Source organism: Tiliqua scincoides, chromosome 2 (genome assembly GCF_035046505.1).
Source record: "Tiliqua scincoides isolate rTilSci1 chromosome 2, rTilSci1.hap2, whole genome shotgun sequence".
Lineage (NCBI taxonomy): Eukaryota > Metazoa > Chordata > Lepidosauria > Squamata > Scincidae > Tiliqua > Tiliqua scincoides.
Window position 1 is genome coordinate 149,038,266 of NC_089822.1, and position 15,122 is coordinate 149,053,387.

A 15,122-nucleotide genomic window follows, 5' to 3' on the forward strand; every position below is an offset into this window, starting at 1 on the left:
TAAAGCAGAATCCTTATGAAAGAGGAGCTAAATCCCTCTGTTCCTCAAGTTCCCAGGGTGGGGGGGGGGGGGAAGAGGCAGTTTGCACAGAGAAACATGGTTTAATGGAGAATTAACAGTGAAAGCCTGGTCTGGTCTGGAGGATTATTCAACCAGATTACAATAAGATTCTTAAAGGGGAATTAGGCTTGCAAAGTGGGACAGACAATCCTGTACAAACTGAGCTGTCAGATACTTGCTTTGGAGGTAGGGGAAAAGGGGGAGGAAGCAGAGACACTTTGTGAAAATACCAAGGACCTGAAGAGAGAAGCACAGTGCTTTTGTTGCATGTACAGTACTCATTTTATATGCCCACATAATTTCTTGATGCAGAATTTGTATTTACCTTACCAAAGGATTTTATTTTTAGAGCAAAGTACAAACAGCTCCTATGCTCCATCCATCCCCCCTCCCCCTCCCTATGCTGCATTTGATGAAGTCACCTGCTTGAAAACGCTCATGCCATAAGATACTTGTTATTTATTTTTCACATTTTCATACTGCCCTTCCACCGAGGAGCTCAGGGTGGTGTGCATAGGTCCTCCCCTCCTTTTGTCCTTACGAGGTTGTAGTGGTCTAAAAGTCCAACTCTCAAACCACTACTGACACCTGATTCTTTTGGACCATAAGAATCCACTGGCATAACTATTATCATGGTACCAAATACAAGTATCAAGAGCATGCATGAGTGTGGGGCTGCACAGATTTTTCACGTCATGCAACCCTCTAGCCAAGCTCAAAGAGAAACTGTAGAAACAAAGCCTTTCCCTTAAGGCAGCCATTTTCAACCACTGTGCCGTGGCACACTGGGGTGCCGCGAATGGTCCCCAGGTATGCCGTGGGAATTTGGGAGAGGGTCATTTATCAATAGGACCATTGGGCAATGTGAGCCCCCATTGACAGCACAGTGTGCCTTGTCAATGGTCAAAAAGCTGATGGTGTGCCTTGACCATTTTAGTGCCTTGCCAGTGTGATGAAAAGATGAAAAAGGTGAAAAACCTCACTGACTTAAGGGTTTACTGTGCTCATCCTGTATGTCCTTGTTGCAGTTGGTAATTCTAAGTAGGATCTAGTGCTCCAAGCAGCTGCCTGCTTCTGGATCACCAATTACTAAGGTGATTCCACAGAAATTGCACAACTTTGAGCTCTTTATTGAGATGTCAAATAAAACAGCAACTACTCCATACTCTCTCCAGGCAGAGGCCTCTTTGCTGAACATACTGGTGGAGAGGAAAGGGGGGCAGCTGCAAAGCAGGAGCAAACAAAGACTGTAGCTGATCAACATACCATGAACCATCTATAGACTGCACAATAAGTGCGCTGACGGAAAATTATGAGAGGGCCCTGGAAACCCATCAGGCAATAGGTTCAAATAATAAACAGCACAGATGTTGCTACAAAAGGCTACCATAAAAGAACTCCAGCTATGTGCTGTGTTGGCCTTCTCAACGTCCCCATGGAAATGCATTCCTCAAGCAAAGGTTTTATTTATAGCCCGCTCTCACCCAAAGGAAATACTGAGCATGTCACAAATAGATTTGGGTGGACTGCAAGCCCCACTGAAATCAATGGGCAAGAGCTTAGCCCTCCTCTGGAAATCAGTGAGACTTCAGCATATTTGTTGTTGGCTGAATCATGCCCCTGAATCCAGAGGTTCATTTTTAAAACAGGCATACCTTGCCCTAAATACTATGCTGTCCAATCCTTGATGTGTAGGACTACGCCATAGTCAGAGAAATATACGCCACGCATGTTTAAAAACGCTCCTTTCCTACAACTGGCCTGCAGGTACAATATAGCCGAAAGGTTACCAGAAAATGCTAACCAAGTTAGCAGAATGAGCTTGGGTATTGAAAATAGGGTCTGGAGCCAAGTCCTGGTAAAAATTAAGGACTGCCTAAACTTTACCACATATGATAATGATACCCATTTTACAGCTGGAATCCCAGGTACGTGGCAGAGACAAGGACATGTCTGCATTACAGGTCAGATGTTTCTCCAAGGTCCACAGTGGCAACAATTGTGACTGTGGGCATTTGCGGAAGTCCAGGCAAGAGATCATATTCAAAAACCCTGCCTTCTATGCAGTGCAGGAGACTCCAGGATACACAGAATACACCAGAATTCAGGTGGCCAAGTCAATCAGAAACCTGTGCTTTGCCTCTGTCCCAGCCTCCCTCCATTCTAAGCAAGGGTCAAACGACACTGGTGATCCATGAGCTGTTACCCAACATTTTTGGTCTCAAACCAGACACGAGGGGGCTTCATGTTTTGCAGCAGAAGTACTGAAGGAGGGGCAATTTTAATCCTTTCCCTAGCGCAAGTTTCCCCAACACACATCACTCTCCCCCCACAAAGGCTGCAATTCCCCACTCTTTGTGATGTGCTTTCCCCATGGGAGCTTTGTGCAATTTGGTTCTGAAGGGGCAGCCCTCAGGCCAATCCCATAATGCAAGATATTCTGGGGTGGGCTTCCTTCAAGCAGCTCTTCAGCCAGGTCATAAAGATCATAAAAGATACTGACTTGCCTATAACTGGGTCTCACATGGTGAGAGGGCAAGAACCTGTTGTCCCAAGACAGCTAAAGGGACATCTCCCTGACTTGCCTCTACACATCCTCCTGGGGCCCACTGAAATCTGAAGCTGGCTCCCTGTGGCTGTCTGGTATGATGTTCATAATTACTTGCTATGCAAGCTAGCTTGCCCCTCCTTTCAGTGAGTCTACATTAGAAGCAAATCTTTTGTTTGCATGTTAACTTACTCTGAGGAAACTAGGCTCTCCTTGGCATATCTGAGCCTGGCTGACCCCATGAACCATACAGTAAGAGTGCTAGGGTGTGATTGTCAGGCTCCACTCACAGGTAGATATCACAGGGGCTGCATTCAGATTTTTATTGCAACATATTGCTCTGATTCAGAGGGGGCAATACATGATAGCAGCTCATCTGGGTCTTATTGAAGTGGTTGGATGGCTCCTTGGCTGCAGAATGTGTATTTCCATCTGAAGCTATCAGTTATTACATGCGGCTAGTTGTACTGTTCTGTGATGCGTTAAACGGAGGCAAAGAAACTTGTCCCCCCTTCAAACTGGTACAATATTCATAGTTTACATAGCAGATTCTGTCAATGTAGATTGGCAGGGTTAGGTTTTGAATTGTGTGCATAACATGCCCTTCCACCAAATAACTCATGAGGTTATATAACCTATTTTATCCTTGCAACAAACCTTTGGGGGTAAGTTAAGCTGAGAGAAAGTATCTAACCTGAGCTTTCTATGCATGTGGGGACTTGAACTAAAGTCTTACTGCTGTCTCTACAGGGGTTTGGACGGAGACCAGAATCTTCTGGATCCCGGGCTCTAAACCAAGGCCTCCACAGATTGTCTGTGAGGCCAAATTTCCACAAACAGCAGTAAATCTGTTTCTGGACTGTACCACTTCAGATGGCAGATGGAACGTCACATAACTGAATGCTCCTCCATACACAAAAGTTTCCTGCACATAACTCTTCTCCTTGAGAAGCCAATTTTCTACATGCAGGGCTCATGTGTATGGAGGAACATTCAATCCTGCAGAGCCCCCACCTGCAGTGTGAAGTGGTACCTTCCAAGGACAGGATTAAAGTTCATGCAAACTAGGTTTAAGTTGTGTATATGCTGAAGGAAGTTGCTTATTTGAAAGGAAATCCCTTATGCTAAAATATGACAGCTTCACCAAACATACTGGTGTTTGTCAATTTCATTAGATGTGTACTGATTTTTTTATACAAGCATGTGTGTGTGTGTACTGCATGAAAAAAAAAACTTTACAGAATTGTAAACACACCAAAATGCTCTCAATCACATTCACTTCAGCAAAAATGAAAGTGGCCATGGCATGGGGGAATTTGCCTGACTGAATATACAAAACACAACTCCTCCCTGAAAATAGCTTCTGCCAAATAAACAGAACCACCATCTGGCAGTAATCCAGACTGAAACATAGCAAACAGAAAACTTCCACAGCCTGTACAAACAGAACCTGATTGAGAAACCTGATACTCAAAACACAGAATAAGGAAAACAGCCAATGAAAGCACCTCTTCTGCCTGCTTTGTTGTCTCCATTGTCTCGGCCATTGTCTCCAACAATGGAAGAACTAAAAGGAACACCGTCCGTGCTCAGATCTAAGAAACTGTGTCTTAAACAATGCAACAAACAAAGATGGTGAAGCTCAGCACTGAAATAGATGACCAGAAATCTTTCCAAAATGGATTAGTCTGATCCTCTGGGCAGAAAAGATTCCTGCAATATAGTCAAGTGAAATGTTACAACACCCATGAGGATCCACTTATTTTGAAAGAGCCCCCTCCTCCCATGCACAAAGATTTTGAAATGAGTGCCCTTCTCCTCAACGTGCATTCGGAGGTAGTTAGGGTTCAGTCATTTACATTGTCAGCACTTTTGAACTCTTTCTAAAGCGCTGAAGTGGAGTACAAAAAGCTATCTGGCTAGCATGGAGATTTGTCTGAGATGGGTTAAAAAAAATTTTTTTTAAATTATGACATCATCAATCATGGGTAGTTTTTTCCACTCTTTTTCTATTAAATGTGTATTAATTTCAAAAATATGGAACTCACAATAAAAAGACTGAGCAATATAATGAAAACTGAGAAAATAATATACATAGCTATAATCACTTATTAGTGCATACTGTACAACTAAATCAATTGCTTTTCTTTGATACTAATATTGTCAATAATACTGTACGAATAACTTCCTGACCTGAAACATTTATAGAGCTGAAACTTATCAGGGGCTAAAACTTTGAATTCATGGCTGTGTGCAGTTGGCCACTGAGAGGAATTTTATCAGGGGATACAAAGTTTCTTTTATGGGCGCATTCTGCTGGCATAATCTACTTTGTGGCTGTCAAAGAAGGCAACACTGCCAGATCACAGCCTGGTCACCTCCACAAGTGGTCGGGTCAGTGCAAAGATAGACCAAGGATGCCTGCTGATGTAGGTGGCGTTGCACAGGGTTTGGGAGGGAGGCAAGGAGGGATGGAATGGGGTGGCAGAACGGGGAGGGGGTGGGGGCAGGGTGGAAAACAGATTGGTATCCGGAAGGGAATGGGTTCTGCTTGCTGGTCAAAATCTTCCTGAAAGGTTTTGGGGGAAGCTACCTCTATGCAGTGTAGGGAGAGAGTTAACTGCCTTAATCTAATTATAGGTGGGCTTGAATACGTTCTGGAGGATTCTGTATGGGTGTGTAAAGATATGACTAGGAGGGTGAGCAGGAGTTTGGATGGGTGCTGAGTGGAGCCATCCTGGCATACATACAAGGTGAAGGAAAGCATTTTTACATGGAGAAAACCATACAGAGAAGGCTGCTCAATGAGTTGATCCTGAAGGTTAAAACAAATACAGGTGAAAGGCAAAAAAAGATTCCAAACAGGTAAACGTCCAAGGCACATTTCTTAATGGGTATAGGGGAGACAGGCAGGAGGCAGCGATTACGTTGGAAGGTGGGGGCAACCAAAACAAATCAAGATATAGATTTATAGACAGGATTCAGTGATTACACAGAGGGGCTACATTCAATGGAAACAATATAAACAGGAGGGGCAGGGGAAAAGTTGCACAATTGCATTCAGTGGAATCAGGAGGCTGCACAAATGCAGTTTCTTCTTCTTCCTCCCAGGGTGTGACTTGAAGGAAAGCACACTAGGCTTGGCCTAAGCAGCGTCATATTGTCCACTTTATGTATAGGAGTTCCCAGTGAAACAGCCCATAATACAAAACTGGTATCACTTGGTGGTGGAAGCAGGGCTGGGGGTGATGCTGTCTGGCAGCAGGTTTTGTATTGTCCATGATTATAATGTAACAGCAAGGTAAAAACAGAAAACAAAATAATAAAGGAAAACACTATAGTATGCTTCTTGAGGTCTGGCAACCAGAACAGAAGAAAGTGTACAAGTGTGGTCCAAATGGGGCAGGATAATATGAGCAGTCTTCTTCTTGATCTGTTTCCCAATGACTTCCAGCATGAAATTTGCCTTCTTCGCAGACGTCACACACTGGGTTGACATCTTTATCACTGGGCGATATAAATAAAACAAGACACAGGAGATAAAGCATTTCCTGCAGAGCCAGGCACATGTTCTCCCTTCTCTCCAGTATGTTGAGGGAAAAGAACAGTGGCAACCCAGCCAAGGCAGGAGGGAAGCAAAGAGTATGAGTGGGGCTGACCCTAGAGCCTAAAACTGTAGGGGAAAACTAGCACCTTTTCCTTGCACGCATTTCCAGAGTACAACAACCGCCTCTATCTTCTGTCTCAAGCACTGGGCCAGACAGAGTTGCAGACTCACACAATTAAGGAGCAGTGGACACTACAGTGTCTTTGTTTTCAGTGGCAGATCAGGCAGCCAGATGCTGAAAGAAAGCACATGCATTTCTGTCCATATGTTCAACTACATTACAGCTTAGTATGTTCAGCTAAGGCTACAGGTACAATCCTTTTTTAAAAAAAATCAGGGCCTCCAAGCAAACTGAGAACTCACATTTCAACTCAAGGTCACTAACATGAACTGGATCATTGCCTTGAGATGCATATTATCTCCCACAGGTCAAGCACCAGAGGTGGGAAAAGAAAGGGAGCCGGTTGCGTTGCTTCCCTATGAGAATTGGCTCCTGAGCTGGAAGCCAAAGAGGACTGAAAAATAGATTGCAAACATTTTACTGCCTTTAACAGTAGTTTGATCTGTACACATCAACAAGTGAAGAGCGTCACATGGTGATTTCTGCAGATCAGACTACAATTAAACACCCAGGAGCAGGCTAGGCAGTTTTGTTTTCCCTGGTCATTTGGCAGCCACAAACAGAAGAAGCCAACAGAACAAGCAAGAGCAGCCCCACCACTGAGAAGCTTTTAGGATATTCTGGATGTCTGCTATTCTTTGTGTTTAGTTACTTCCAAAGAACAAAAGCAACAACTGTCTGCTATACCATTCCTTGTAGGAACAAAAGTACGTTCTGAAGATGTTGGGGATGGGACAGAAGTCACTGGCTCGAACAAATGAACCAGAGTTTAATTAAAAACAATTTGAGCCTGTTTGCAAAAATGACAATACTGTGGGAGGCCACCCAGGGAGGCCTTTAAGGGAAGGGGAAAGACAGAAAAGACACGAACCAGAGAAACCCAAGTGGAGCAACATATTAAGGTGATGAAAGGAGGACCTGGTTAAGAGAAAAGATACCCAGGCCTTGATAAGTTATAAGGTGATGCAACCTCACAAGAGGGAGATGTTTACCTCCCCACTTTGTTCCTGTTTTGTATACAGGTCTTTTTGTTCAGAATCTTAACAAACACAGACACTTCCAAGGATAAACAGTGAAAAACCAAGAAAACAAAATGAGTTCAGGGACAGGCTGCTGAAAGCAGTATTGGAGTGGAATAGTTGCTTCAAGAGAGAACATGCAGCAACCCCCAGAGACTGAACCACCATTACATGTTACATAATCAGAAATCAGGCCAGGATATAGGTTCATAGCATCACATACTCAATCAGCAGTTATGGAATAGTCCAATGCTGCATTGAGGGTGCCCCAGAAAATACAGGGAGGAGCTGAGAGAGTGCAGTTCATTGCCAATGAATGTGTTGTTAGGCCTCTTGAAATAGCCTGGCTGTAACAAGGGCATGACACCAGAAGTGAGACATCCGCTTTGCCAGAGGATACTGTTTGTATCAAATGATATTAACAAAAGATGCAGGAAGCAAATCAAGCAGTGGAACTCCCCACTGCCTGTGGATACATCCTGCCACCTACTGACAGATCTGTGCAACAGATCCACTCAGGATGCTAACTTACTGCCACGTTCTCCCCACCCCACCCACCCCAAGAAGGGCTACGTTCCACCAAAACATTATCCCACTCAAAACAAAACAAACTATCATTTAACTATTCTCATTTTCAACCAACTCCTAGGCAGTGATATTATAACTCATAGAGAAGCTAAAGAAAGATACAACATGGAGAATATTTGCAGAGTCTTGGCACAACATAGTGAAGTTCATGGTTGATCTTACGTAAGAAAAAAAGAAAGTCAGTAATGTTCACCTACTAATCTCAGTTTCCCTCTTGTATTGGTCCTAGTTTAATTTTGTTTCTCTTGCCAAAGGACAATAGGCCCTCACAGACCTACCAATCCCATACCAGATTCTGATAGATGAAATATTTGCAAAGCTTCCTCTACCCCACTTTAAAATTCTGCTCAAGGGAGGGCACCTCCAAATTCAAGGGAAGGTACCTCCAAATAGGAATCTGGGCACTCCTATCCTGGGGACCTCCTACCCAAACACAAAAGTAGGATGGGGCTACCATCAAAGGATGGCCTGACAGCTGCTATAACAGAATGCCCCTTTCTCTTCAGCAAGAGAAGAATCATCTTTGGAACTACAAGGATGGGAAAACAAGGATGAAGGAAGAGCCAATTCACATCTCCTAGCTGTGGAGTGATGACAGTCAACAAATCTGGCTGGAAATAGTACTTAATTGTTGTGGATGTGTCTTCATACCATTTTACACACTTTCTGCTCCAAAGTCACGTAGCAAGCTGGACAGGGAGAAAACAGTTCACATTTCCTAAACATGAGATGTATACTTAGGATATCAGGTTGCATAAGTCAAGGGTCAGACTACTCCAGCACTTCTCTAGCCTTTTTGGTTTTGAAATTGGTAGCTGTACTCTTAAGAGGGATCCAGCTTGGCTTTTTGCCTTCCTCTCACTCTCAAACAAACTCATTTTTCATTCCTTCACATTCAAACCTTTTTTTTGGGGGGGGAGAGGGGTAATTCAAGGCTAGGTAAGAAAAAATTGCACACCCTAAGAGCATAAATCACAACATTGTACTCAACAAAGGGCAATTTCCAAATCACCTTCTAGCCACAGAAGAAAAACCAAAATGGAGCAGGAAACCAGAAGTAATATTCATTCATAGGTCTCAGATAAAATTCTCTGCAGGAAGCAATGATGGTGCAGTCCTCCAGTGCTAACACGACAGTGTATGCAGTTGAAAGCTGCACCAAAAAGGTGTGATATGCAAAATACACTCTGCTTCTGGAAGCAATGGGGATAGGCCCATATGCTACCCAGTTGTCCCATCACATGTGACACTGGCCATTGGCTAAAGAGCTGCTTGTCCAGGTGGTCAGACACACCCATCAGCTGCATCTGCACATATGCCAGTCTTGACAGATGACTGAAGTTACATCTTGCATCTGGAAGTATCCCAACAACTCACACTGGTTTCCTGAGTTTGTCCATAGCAAGTTGTTGCTGCTGTTGCTGCTGCTGCTTACGCTTCTTTATGGTTCGATATGCTTCAACAACCCTTTCCCTCTCCTCCTGCACAATCCTCCGACGAGCAAGAGATGTATGCACTGCTTTATGAGTAGAGAGTGTTTCACCAGAGCCCAACAGGGTCCTTAGCAGAAGCTGTCTCCGGCCAGCCTAAAACACAAAAAAGAGATTGGCCGAAGCTGGAGAGGCATGAAGAGGAAGAGGGTTAAAGATCTGACCCAAAGTGTAATCATGAACCAAGAACCAGCCATAAGAACAGGATCTCTAATAAATCTGGCTACTGATGTATAAACCATGGTCACTGGCCCCCTCTTGAGCTTTGTGGCTGATCAGGTCAAACGTTCCTGGTAAGGACAGCAGGGAAAATTGAGGAATCAGAACTAGAACTACACGCAACAAAGTTACTTACCTTGTCTGTCAGCACACTTTTCCTAGGTTTTGCTGTAAGTGTTGGGGGCTGTAAAGCAACCTCTCCAAACTGCACTGTGTCTGAAAGGAATGGGAAGCAAGTTAACTCCCAATCGGAAAATTTACTAAAGCAGCTGTACATTCAACAAAACAATGTCTTGCATTATTTCCCACATGTAAGCAGATTCTAGCCTCAAATGCAGCTTAGAGCCCACACAATCTCTCTTCTAGCACATCATGGCATAGGACAAATGCGCCATCTTGCAATTTAAACACAATTCTAGCAAAAATATGAGTAGAGCTGCAACACATCTGCGTACTTTGACACATCACCAGACTAGTCTGTAACAGATGCTACTGCTATGCACCAGTCCAAACATACTGCTGTGCTCCAGTTCCACAAATAACCTTATCACAGAATCCAGCACAAAAGGTTGTAATTTCTCTTCCAGTTGCAACTGTGTTAATTTGAAGTTAAACGGTGTTGCAGTGCTAACTTTGGAAAGGAAGCTGAAGCCAGCTTCCAACTGCCTCTGTGGATAAATACAAGGCAAGGTTTGCTTGTTGTCAGCTGCCTAAGACACACTGGTGGTTCAGTTCAGATTTCTCTAAACTGGAAACACCAATCCATCCATCACACTGGAATGTTACAGCAGTGGATTTATAGCTTAAGGACACCCCATTCTTCAAACAGTACATGATACCAGCAACATGCAATAACAACCCCCTATTTCTGCATAAGATTAGCTGGAATGGTCTCAAAACAAGATAACAATTTTGTTTAAAGAACAAGTTACAGAAGCTGTACTTAAGTTGCTTTCTAAGCAGAATACAAGCTTCAGTGAGCATGACAACATATGCCTATCAACAGCCTTCCCTTCTAGATAAAATTCTGATTTTCCAAGTATTTTGGTCATACAAGTCAGGCAGAACTGTCTTTGATTTTGGATGCATCACGAAACACAACTTCAAACCAATGACACCCAAGAAGCATGCACAAAACTCAAATAAAGGATAATGACTTTTTGTCATCTAGAACAGTGCTTCCCAAAGTATGGTTCGTGACCCACTGGTGGATCATGAGCCCAAGCACAGTGGGTCACAATCCAGATCCTCCCACCTGCCCTTGCACTAGTTTGGCTCCAAATAGGAGCCATTCCAGAAGCCCCATGACTTACTGAGATCTCTCCTCGCCTGGTGACCCATTCCACAGGCCTTGGAATGGCCATCAGAAGCCTCTGTAAGCCACTTCTGGTTTTTTGAAGCCACTTTCTGTTTGCTTCCAAAAACAGTTAAGTGGCTTACAGGGGCTTCTGAGGTCATTCTGAAGCCTGCAGAGGCCTGTAGAGGCCAGGAGAGACCTCCAGCACCACCAGGAGCATCACAACCCACCACAGAGGATGAGGTGGGTCACAGTGCTGCAAAGTTTGGGAACACCTGATCTAGAAAATAAAGGCAAAGTTCATCACATTTTGGAACCATAAAGATGGCTTAATAGCCTGACACTGAAGAATCCGTCTGCAAGCAAAAATAGCTCCCTACCTTTGAAAAACTCCTTCTCCAACTTAGTTGCTTTTTTCTCCTCTTTTTGTTTACAGATTTTATCGAGTTTCTTCTGCTGAAATCTGGAAAGTAAGGTTTGTTGAAAAAGGATACAAGAACTGAGTACTTGAATTTAAGGAAAGAGAAAGGGAGAAGAATTAATAACACTGAAATGGACAAGAAGATGGACTAAATGTTGTGTAACCAATTAATGATCCAATTCTACATGTGTGTCTTTGGAAGCAAAAGCTAGTGAACTCAATGGATTCAGCGCTGAGAAAACATGCATAGGATCAGGCTGCAAATATACAGACCGGCAGTACACTTCTAATCGAAGAACTGGGATGGGGTGGCAACGTTAGCTGCCATCACATTTGCCACTGTCTCGCTTCACTAGTCAGATGGGAGACTCTTGTCTTCTCTCTAGTATCTCAAATAAAACATACAAATATTTCTGTAGCCACATCTCTCACATTACTTATTTGCTCTTGCCCACCCTCAGGCTATAGGTATTGTTAGATTATTTAAGCAATCTGTACTACTGCATATTTCACATGCTATATACTGGTATATACACCTAGGAAAGGCTTTCAAATATCCATAAATATATTCATTTGCAGTTGTCATCTGTAAGCCATTTGCTCAAAAGTTGATAAGGTCAAAAGGTCTTCAATCCATTAACATATAAGCAGGGGGACACTCACCCTTCCAATTTTTCAACATTATAAGAAAACAGCCTATTCCTGTTGCTACTTCTTATAGTCCTACCCAAGACGAAACATAATATACAGCCAGACCTCTGGTATTAACACATGGGCACATTCATTCATAATGCCATCAAAGCTTAAGTTAGACCAAGCTCTATCATCTAAGCTTCACCAACTTTGTCCCCTCACAACTGGCCAGAACAACCCACATTTGTGGTCATCCGACAGAGATCTCATCTCAAGGGTCAGACTGCAGCATTACCTAAGCCCTGTGCTACAAATTAAGGCAGGCTCAAACTTACTTTTTTTTCCTCTGGGACTTTTCTTGGGTTGGCTGTTCTTTCTCAGGTTCACGCTGAAGTTGGTTTTCGGTGAGGAAAAGCACACGCTGAGTTTCCTGCTCCATTCGCCAGACATAGGAAGATTCTGACTCCCCCTTGTGCTGCCTGAATTTTGGCACAGGGATGTCGCTCTCTATCTTAGGTGCCTGTTTGTTCCCTGGGACAAAAGAATAGAATATAACTGTCTCCCTATGCTCAGCAACATTCAGCACGGCAAGAAGAAATACATTCACTTACTAACTTGGTGCTCAGCAAAAACACTTGCCCCCAAAAAGCCATTCCCATGGCAAATTCAAGTGGAGGAGCTTGGCATGACACCCCACCCCACCCCCTTGTACAGCTATGACCCACAAAGATCCACAAATGCAGCAAAAAATTAACTTTAAATTTCTTTATTAAGAGTGCTTTCTTCTTTTGGTACTCCAAAACTTCCTTATTTAAATATCTAGATCATTTCATCCCAGACTCTTGTAGTGGGTTGCAACAGTTTAAAACAAATGTATAAAAGCTTTAAAATGTAACAAAAAATATTCCAAATAAATAAAAAAGGCATATTATTGAGTTATGCTTACTCAGAAGAAAGGCCCACTGTGTTCAGTAAGACTTACTCTCGGGGGAAGTTTGCATAAGATTGCAGCTTTACCATAAAGGAGTTACACACAGTCTTTTCAGGTAGCCCTTTGGAAAGATAATGGCCTAAAATTAACAAATTTCTCAGTCTGCCACCTGCTGAGCCTAATGAGTCATCTCCACTAAGATCCTTTGAAAAAAGTGTCAGTGGCATCACATCCCTGCTACTGGAGGTGTCCTGGACCTCTGCTTCCCCAGTAGTCAGTCAAGCATAGTATTTATTCCACTGTGGTGGAAGCTAGAGTGAGTGCATCAAGTCACTTTCTGTGACCTTCAGGAGGAAAAGTCAGCATTACAACTTGAACCACATCTAACCACCATGCATTTCTCCAGGCCAAAACAATCATGGACCTGTTGCTAGGTATGATTGTTCAAGATAGGAGTTAATCCTTTCCATTTGTCAACTTCCAGATATAGAACAGACTGGTCGGCACTGTATGTGTATTACTGGGCTTCTTCCAGTAGATGTTTGATAACTTTCTGCCATAAAATTAACTACTTGAAGTGTGTGTGTGTAGGTGTCACACTGCAAACATGCACTCACCCTTCATAATAGAGAAATTAATCATATTCTTTTCAAGCAACTTATGTGTTATCTAGACAGCTGGCAGAGATGGCTGTGTGTGCATTCTTATATTATTTCAGGGGAAGACCATAACATGTATGAAAGAGCATGACTGAAGACCGTCTTTTACCAGCTTTTTTTTTCTTCTTGCTCTGGGGATTCTTCATTTCTTCGCGGCTCTTCATGATCTCCCGCAGCCGATATGGAATTTCTTGTTCATTCAGACATTTTGGTTTTGAGTTGATTTTCTTCCTCTTTAGGCTAAACATTTTAGAAAGAGAAAGGGAGTAGCATTGGCAAGGACTCTATGCATGGAATTGTGTTTGCTGAGACAGTCAACATCAAGTTAAAATATGCTTTCCGCTTAGCAGCAGTGGTTCCCAAACTTCCTAAACTTCTGTGGCTTCCCCAGGGAACCACAGAAACCAGCCAGGGGAGCAGCAGAATCCTTGCAAAAAAACTCACTGCCCTATACAATGTATAGGATTGTAGTTCTAATGGGGAGCTGCAGCCAATGGCCTGGTAGGACAAGGGAACCACCAGTCAAAAAGTTTTGGAAACCACTGCACTAAGCCAGTGTTTCTCAACCAGTGGTAATCATGCCGAGAAGTGCCTTCCTCTATCATGTCTCCCTTGCGTCCACTGCTAGATTGCAAGCCCCTCGGGGCAGGGACCTGTGCTCCCTTCCGCTGCCAAGCGCTGTACGCACTAACAGTGTTTATAGTTAATAATTACAGGGACTGCAATTGAGCCGATCACAAATGATGTGAGGGATGGATGAAGCAGAAAGGGGGGGTGCTCCTTCCCCCCTTGCACAACACCAGAGCCAGGGGACAGCCACTCAAACCGAGTGCTGGAAGTTAGGACAGGTCAAAAACAAAATTCCCACATGACATTCCCACATGACAGCACCTGGCCTGGCTGCCTCTAAAGGAGCCTGGGAAGATTTATGGAGGGAAAGTCCGTCATGGATTAGAAGCCGTGACGGGCAAGTGCCGCCTCCTGGTTTCAAAAGTGAGCTACATCAGACTGCCAGGGAGGGCGCATCTTAAGTTAGCCCACGGAACTCCCTGCCACAGGACGTGGTGAGGGCACCTGCCTGGATGCCTTTACAATAGCGCCAGCTGCGAGGGAGGGCGCTGGGCGAGGGTCTCTGGTGGTCTTGGGGCTCCCTGAGGCACCTGGGGGTCCCCTGCGAGGTACAGAGGCTGGCCCAGGGGGCCTCGGCCTGCCCAGCAGGGCTGATGCTCTTCCAAGCAAGGAGCAGATTCAAATCCTCCCCCCCCCCGACTCCACTGGGAGGCCTCAGATCTGCGGGACGACCAGCACTGGCCTGCCTCGCAGGGCTGTGGTAAGGATCAAACGTCCATGGAACTCCCCGAGCACCTGAGACCCGCACGCTTAAAGGGGCAGACACCACTGACCGGTCGCCAAGCGTCAGCCCGCTCCGTGAAGCGACAGACGCCGGCGTGGCCCGCTGCTTCGCCTTGCCCATAGCTCCCTTCAGCACGCGAGCCCACTCCGCTTCCGGCTCCTTCAAGGCCCGCTCC

The 15,122-nt window shown here is 44.3% G+C and overlaps 1 protein-coding gene across 1 annotated transcript; it reads right to left on the minus strand.

Moving 5' to 3' along the window:
* Positions 1-8,903: 8,903 nt before the first annotated feature.
* CCDC137 (coiled-coil domain containing 137) lies at positions 8,904-15,107 on the minus strand. The gene is made up of 6 exons (XM_066616903.1): positions 14,997-15,107; positions 13,703-13,833; positions 12,339-12,534; positions 11,330-11,412; positions 9,789-9,868; positions 8,904-9,529 (listed from the first exon to the last, which is right to left on the minus strand). Exons 1-6 carry the CDS (start codon positions 15,065-15,067, stop codon positions 9,317-9,319), a joined length of 774 nt encoding a protein of 257 aa, XP_066473000.1. The 5' UTR covers positions 15,068-15,107; the 3' UTR covers positions 8,904-9,316.
* Positions 15,108-15,122: the final 15 nt, after the last annotated feature.

Excerpts from the sequence above, each read along its gene's own strand:
- CCDC137 (XM_066616903.1), bottom strand. The coding sequence starts at position 15,067 with ATGGGCAAGGCGAAGCAGCGGGCCACGCCGGCGTCTGTCGCTTCACGG. Across the intron at positions 13,834-14,996 it reads GGGCTGACGCTTGGCGACCG|CCTAAAGAGGAAGAAAATCA; the intron begins GTCAGTGGTGTC and ends TAAAATGTTTAG. Across the intron at positions 9,869-11,329 it reads GGAGAAGGAGTTTTTCAAAG|ACACAGTGCAGTTTGGAGAG; the intron begins GTAGGGAGCTAT and ends CATTCCTTTCAG.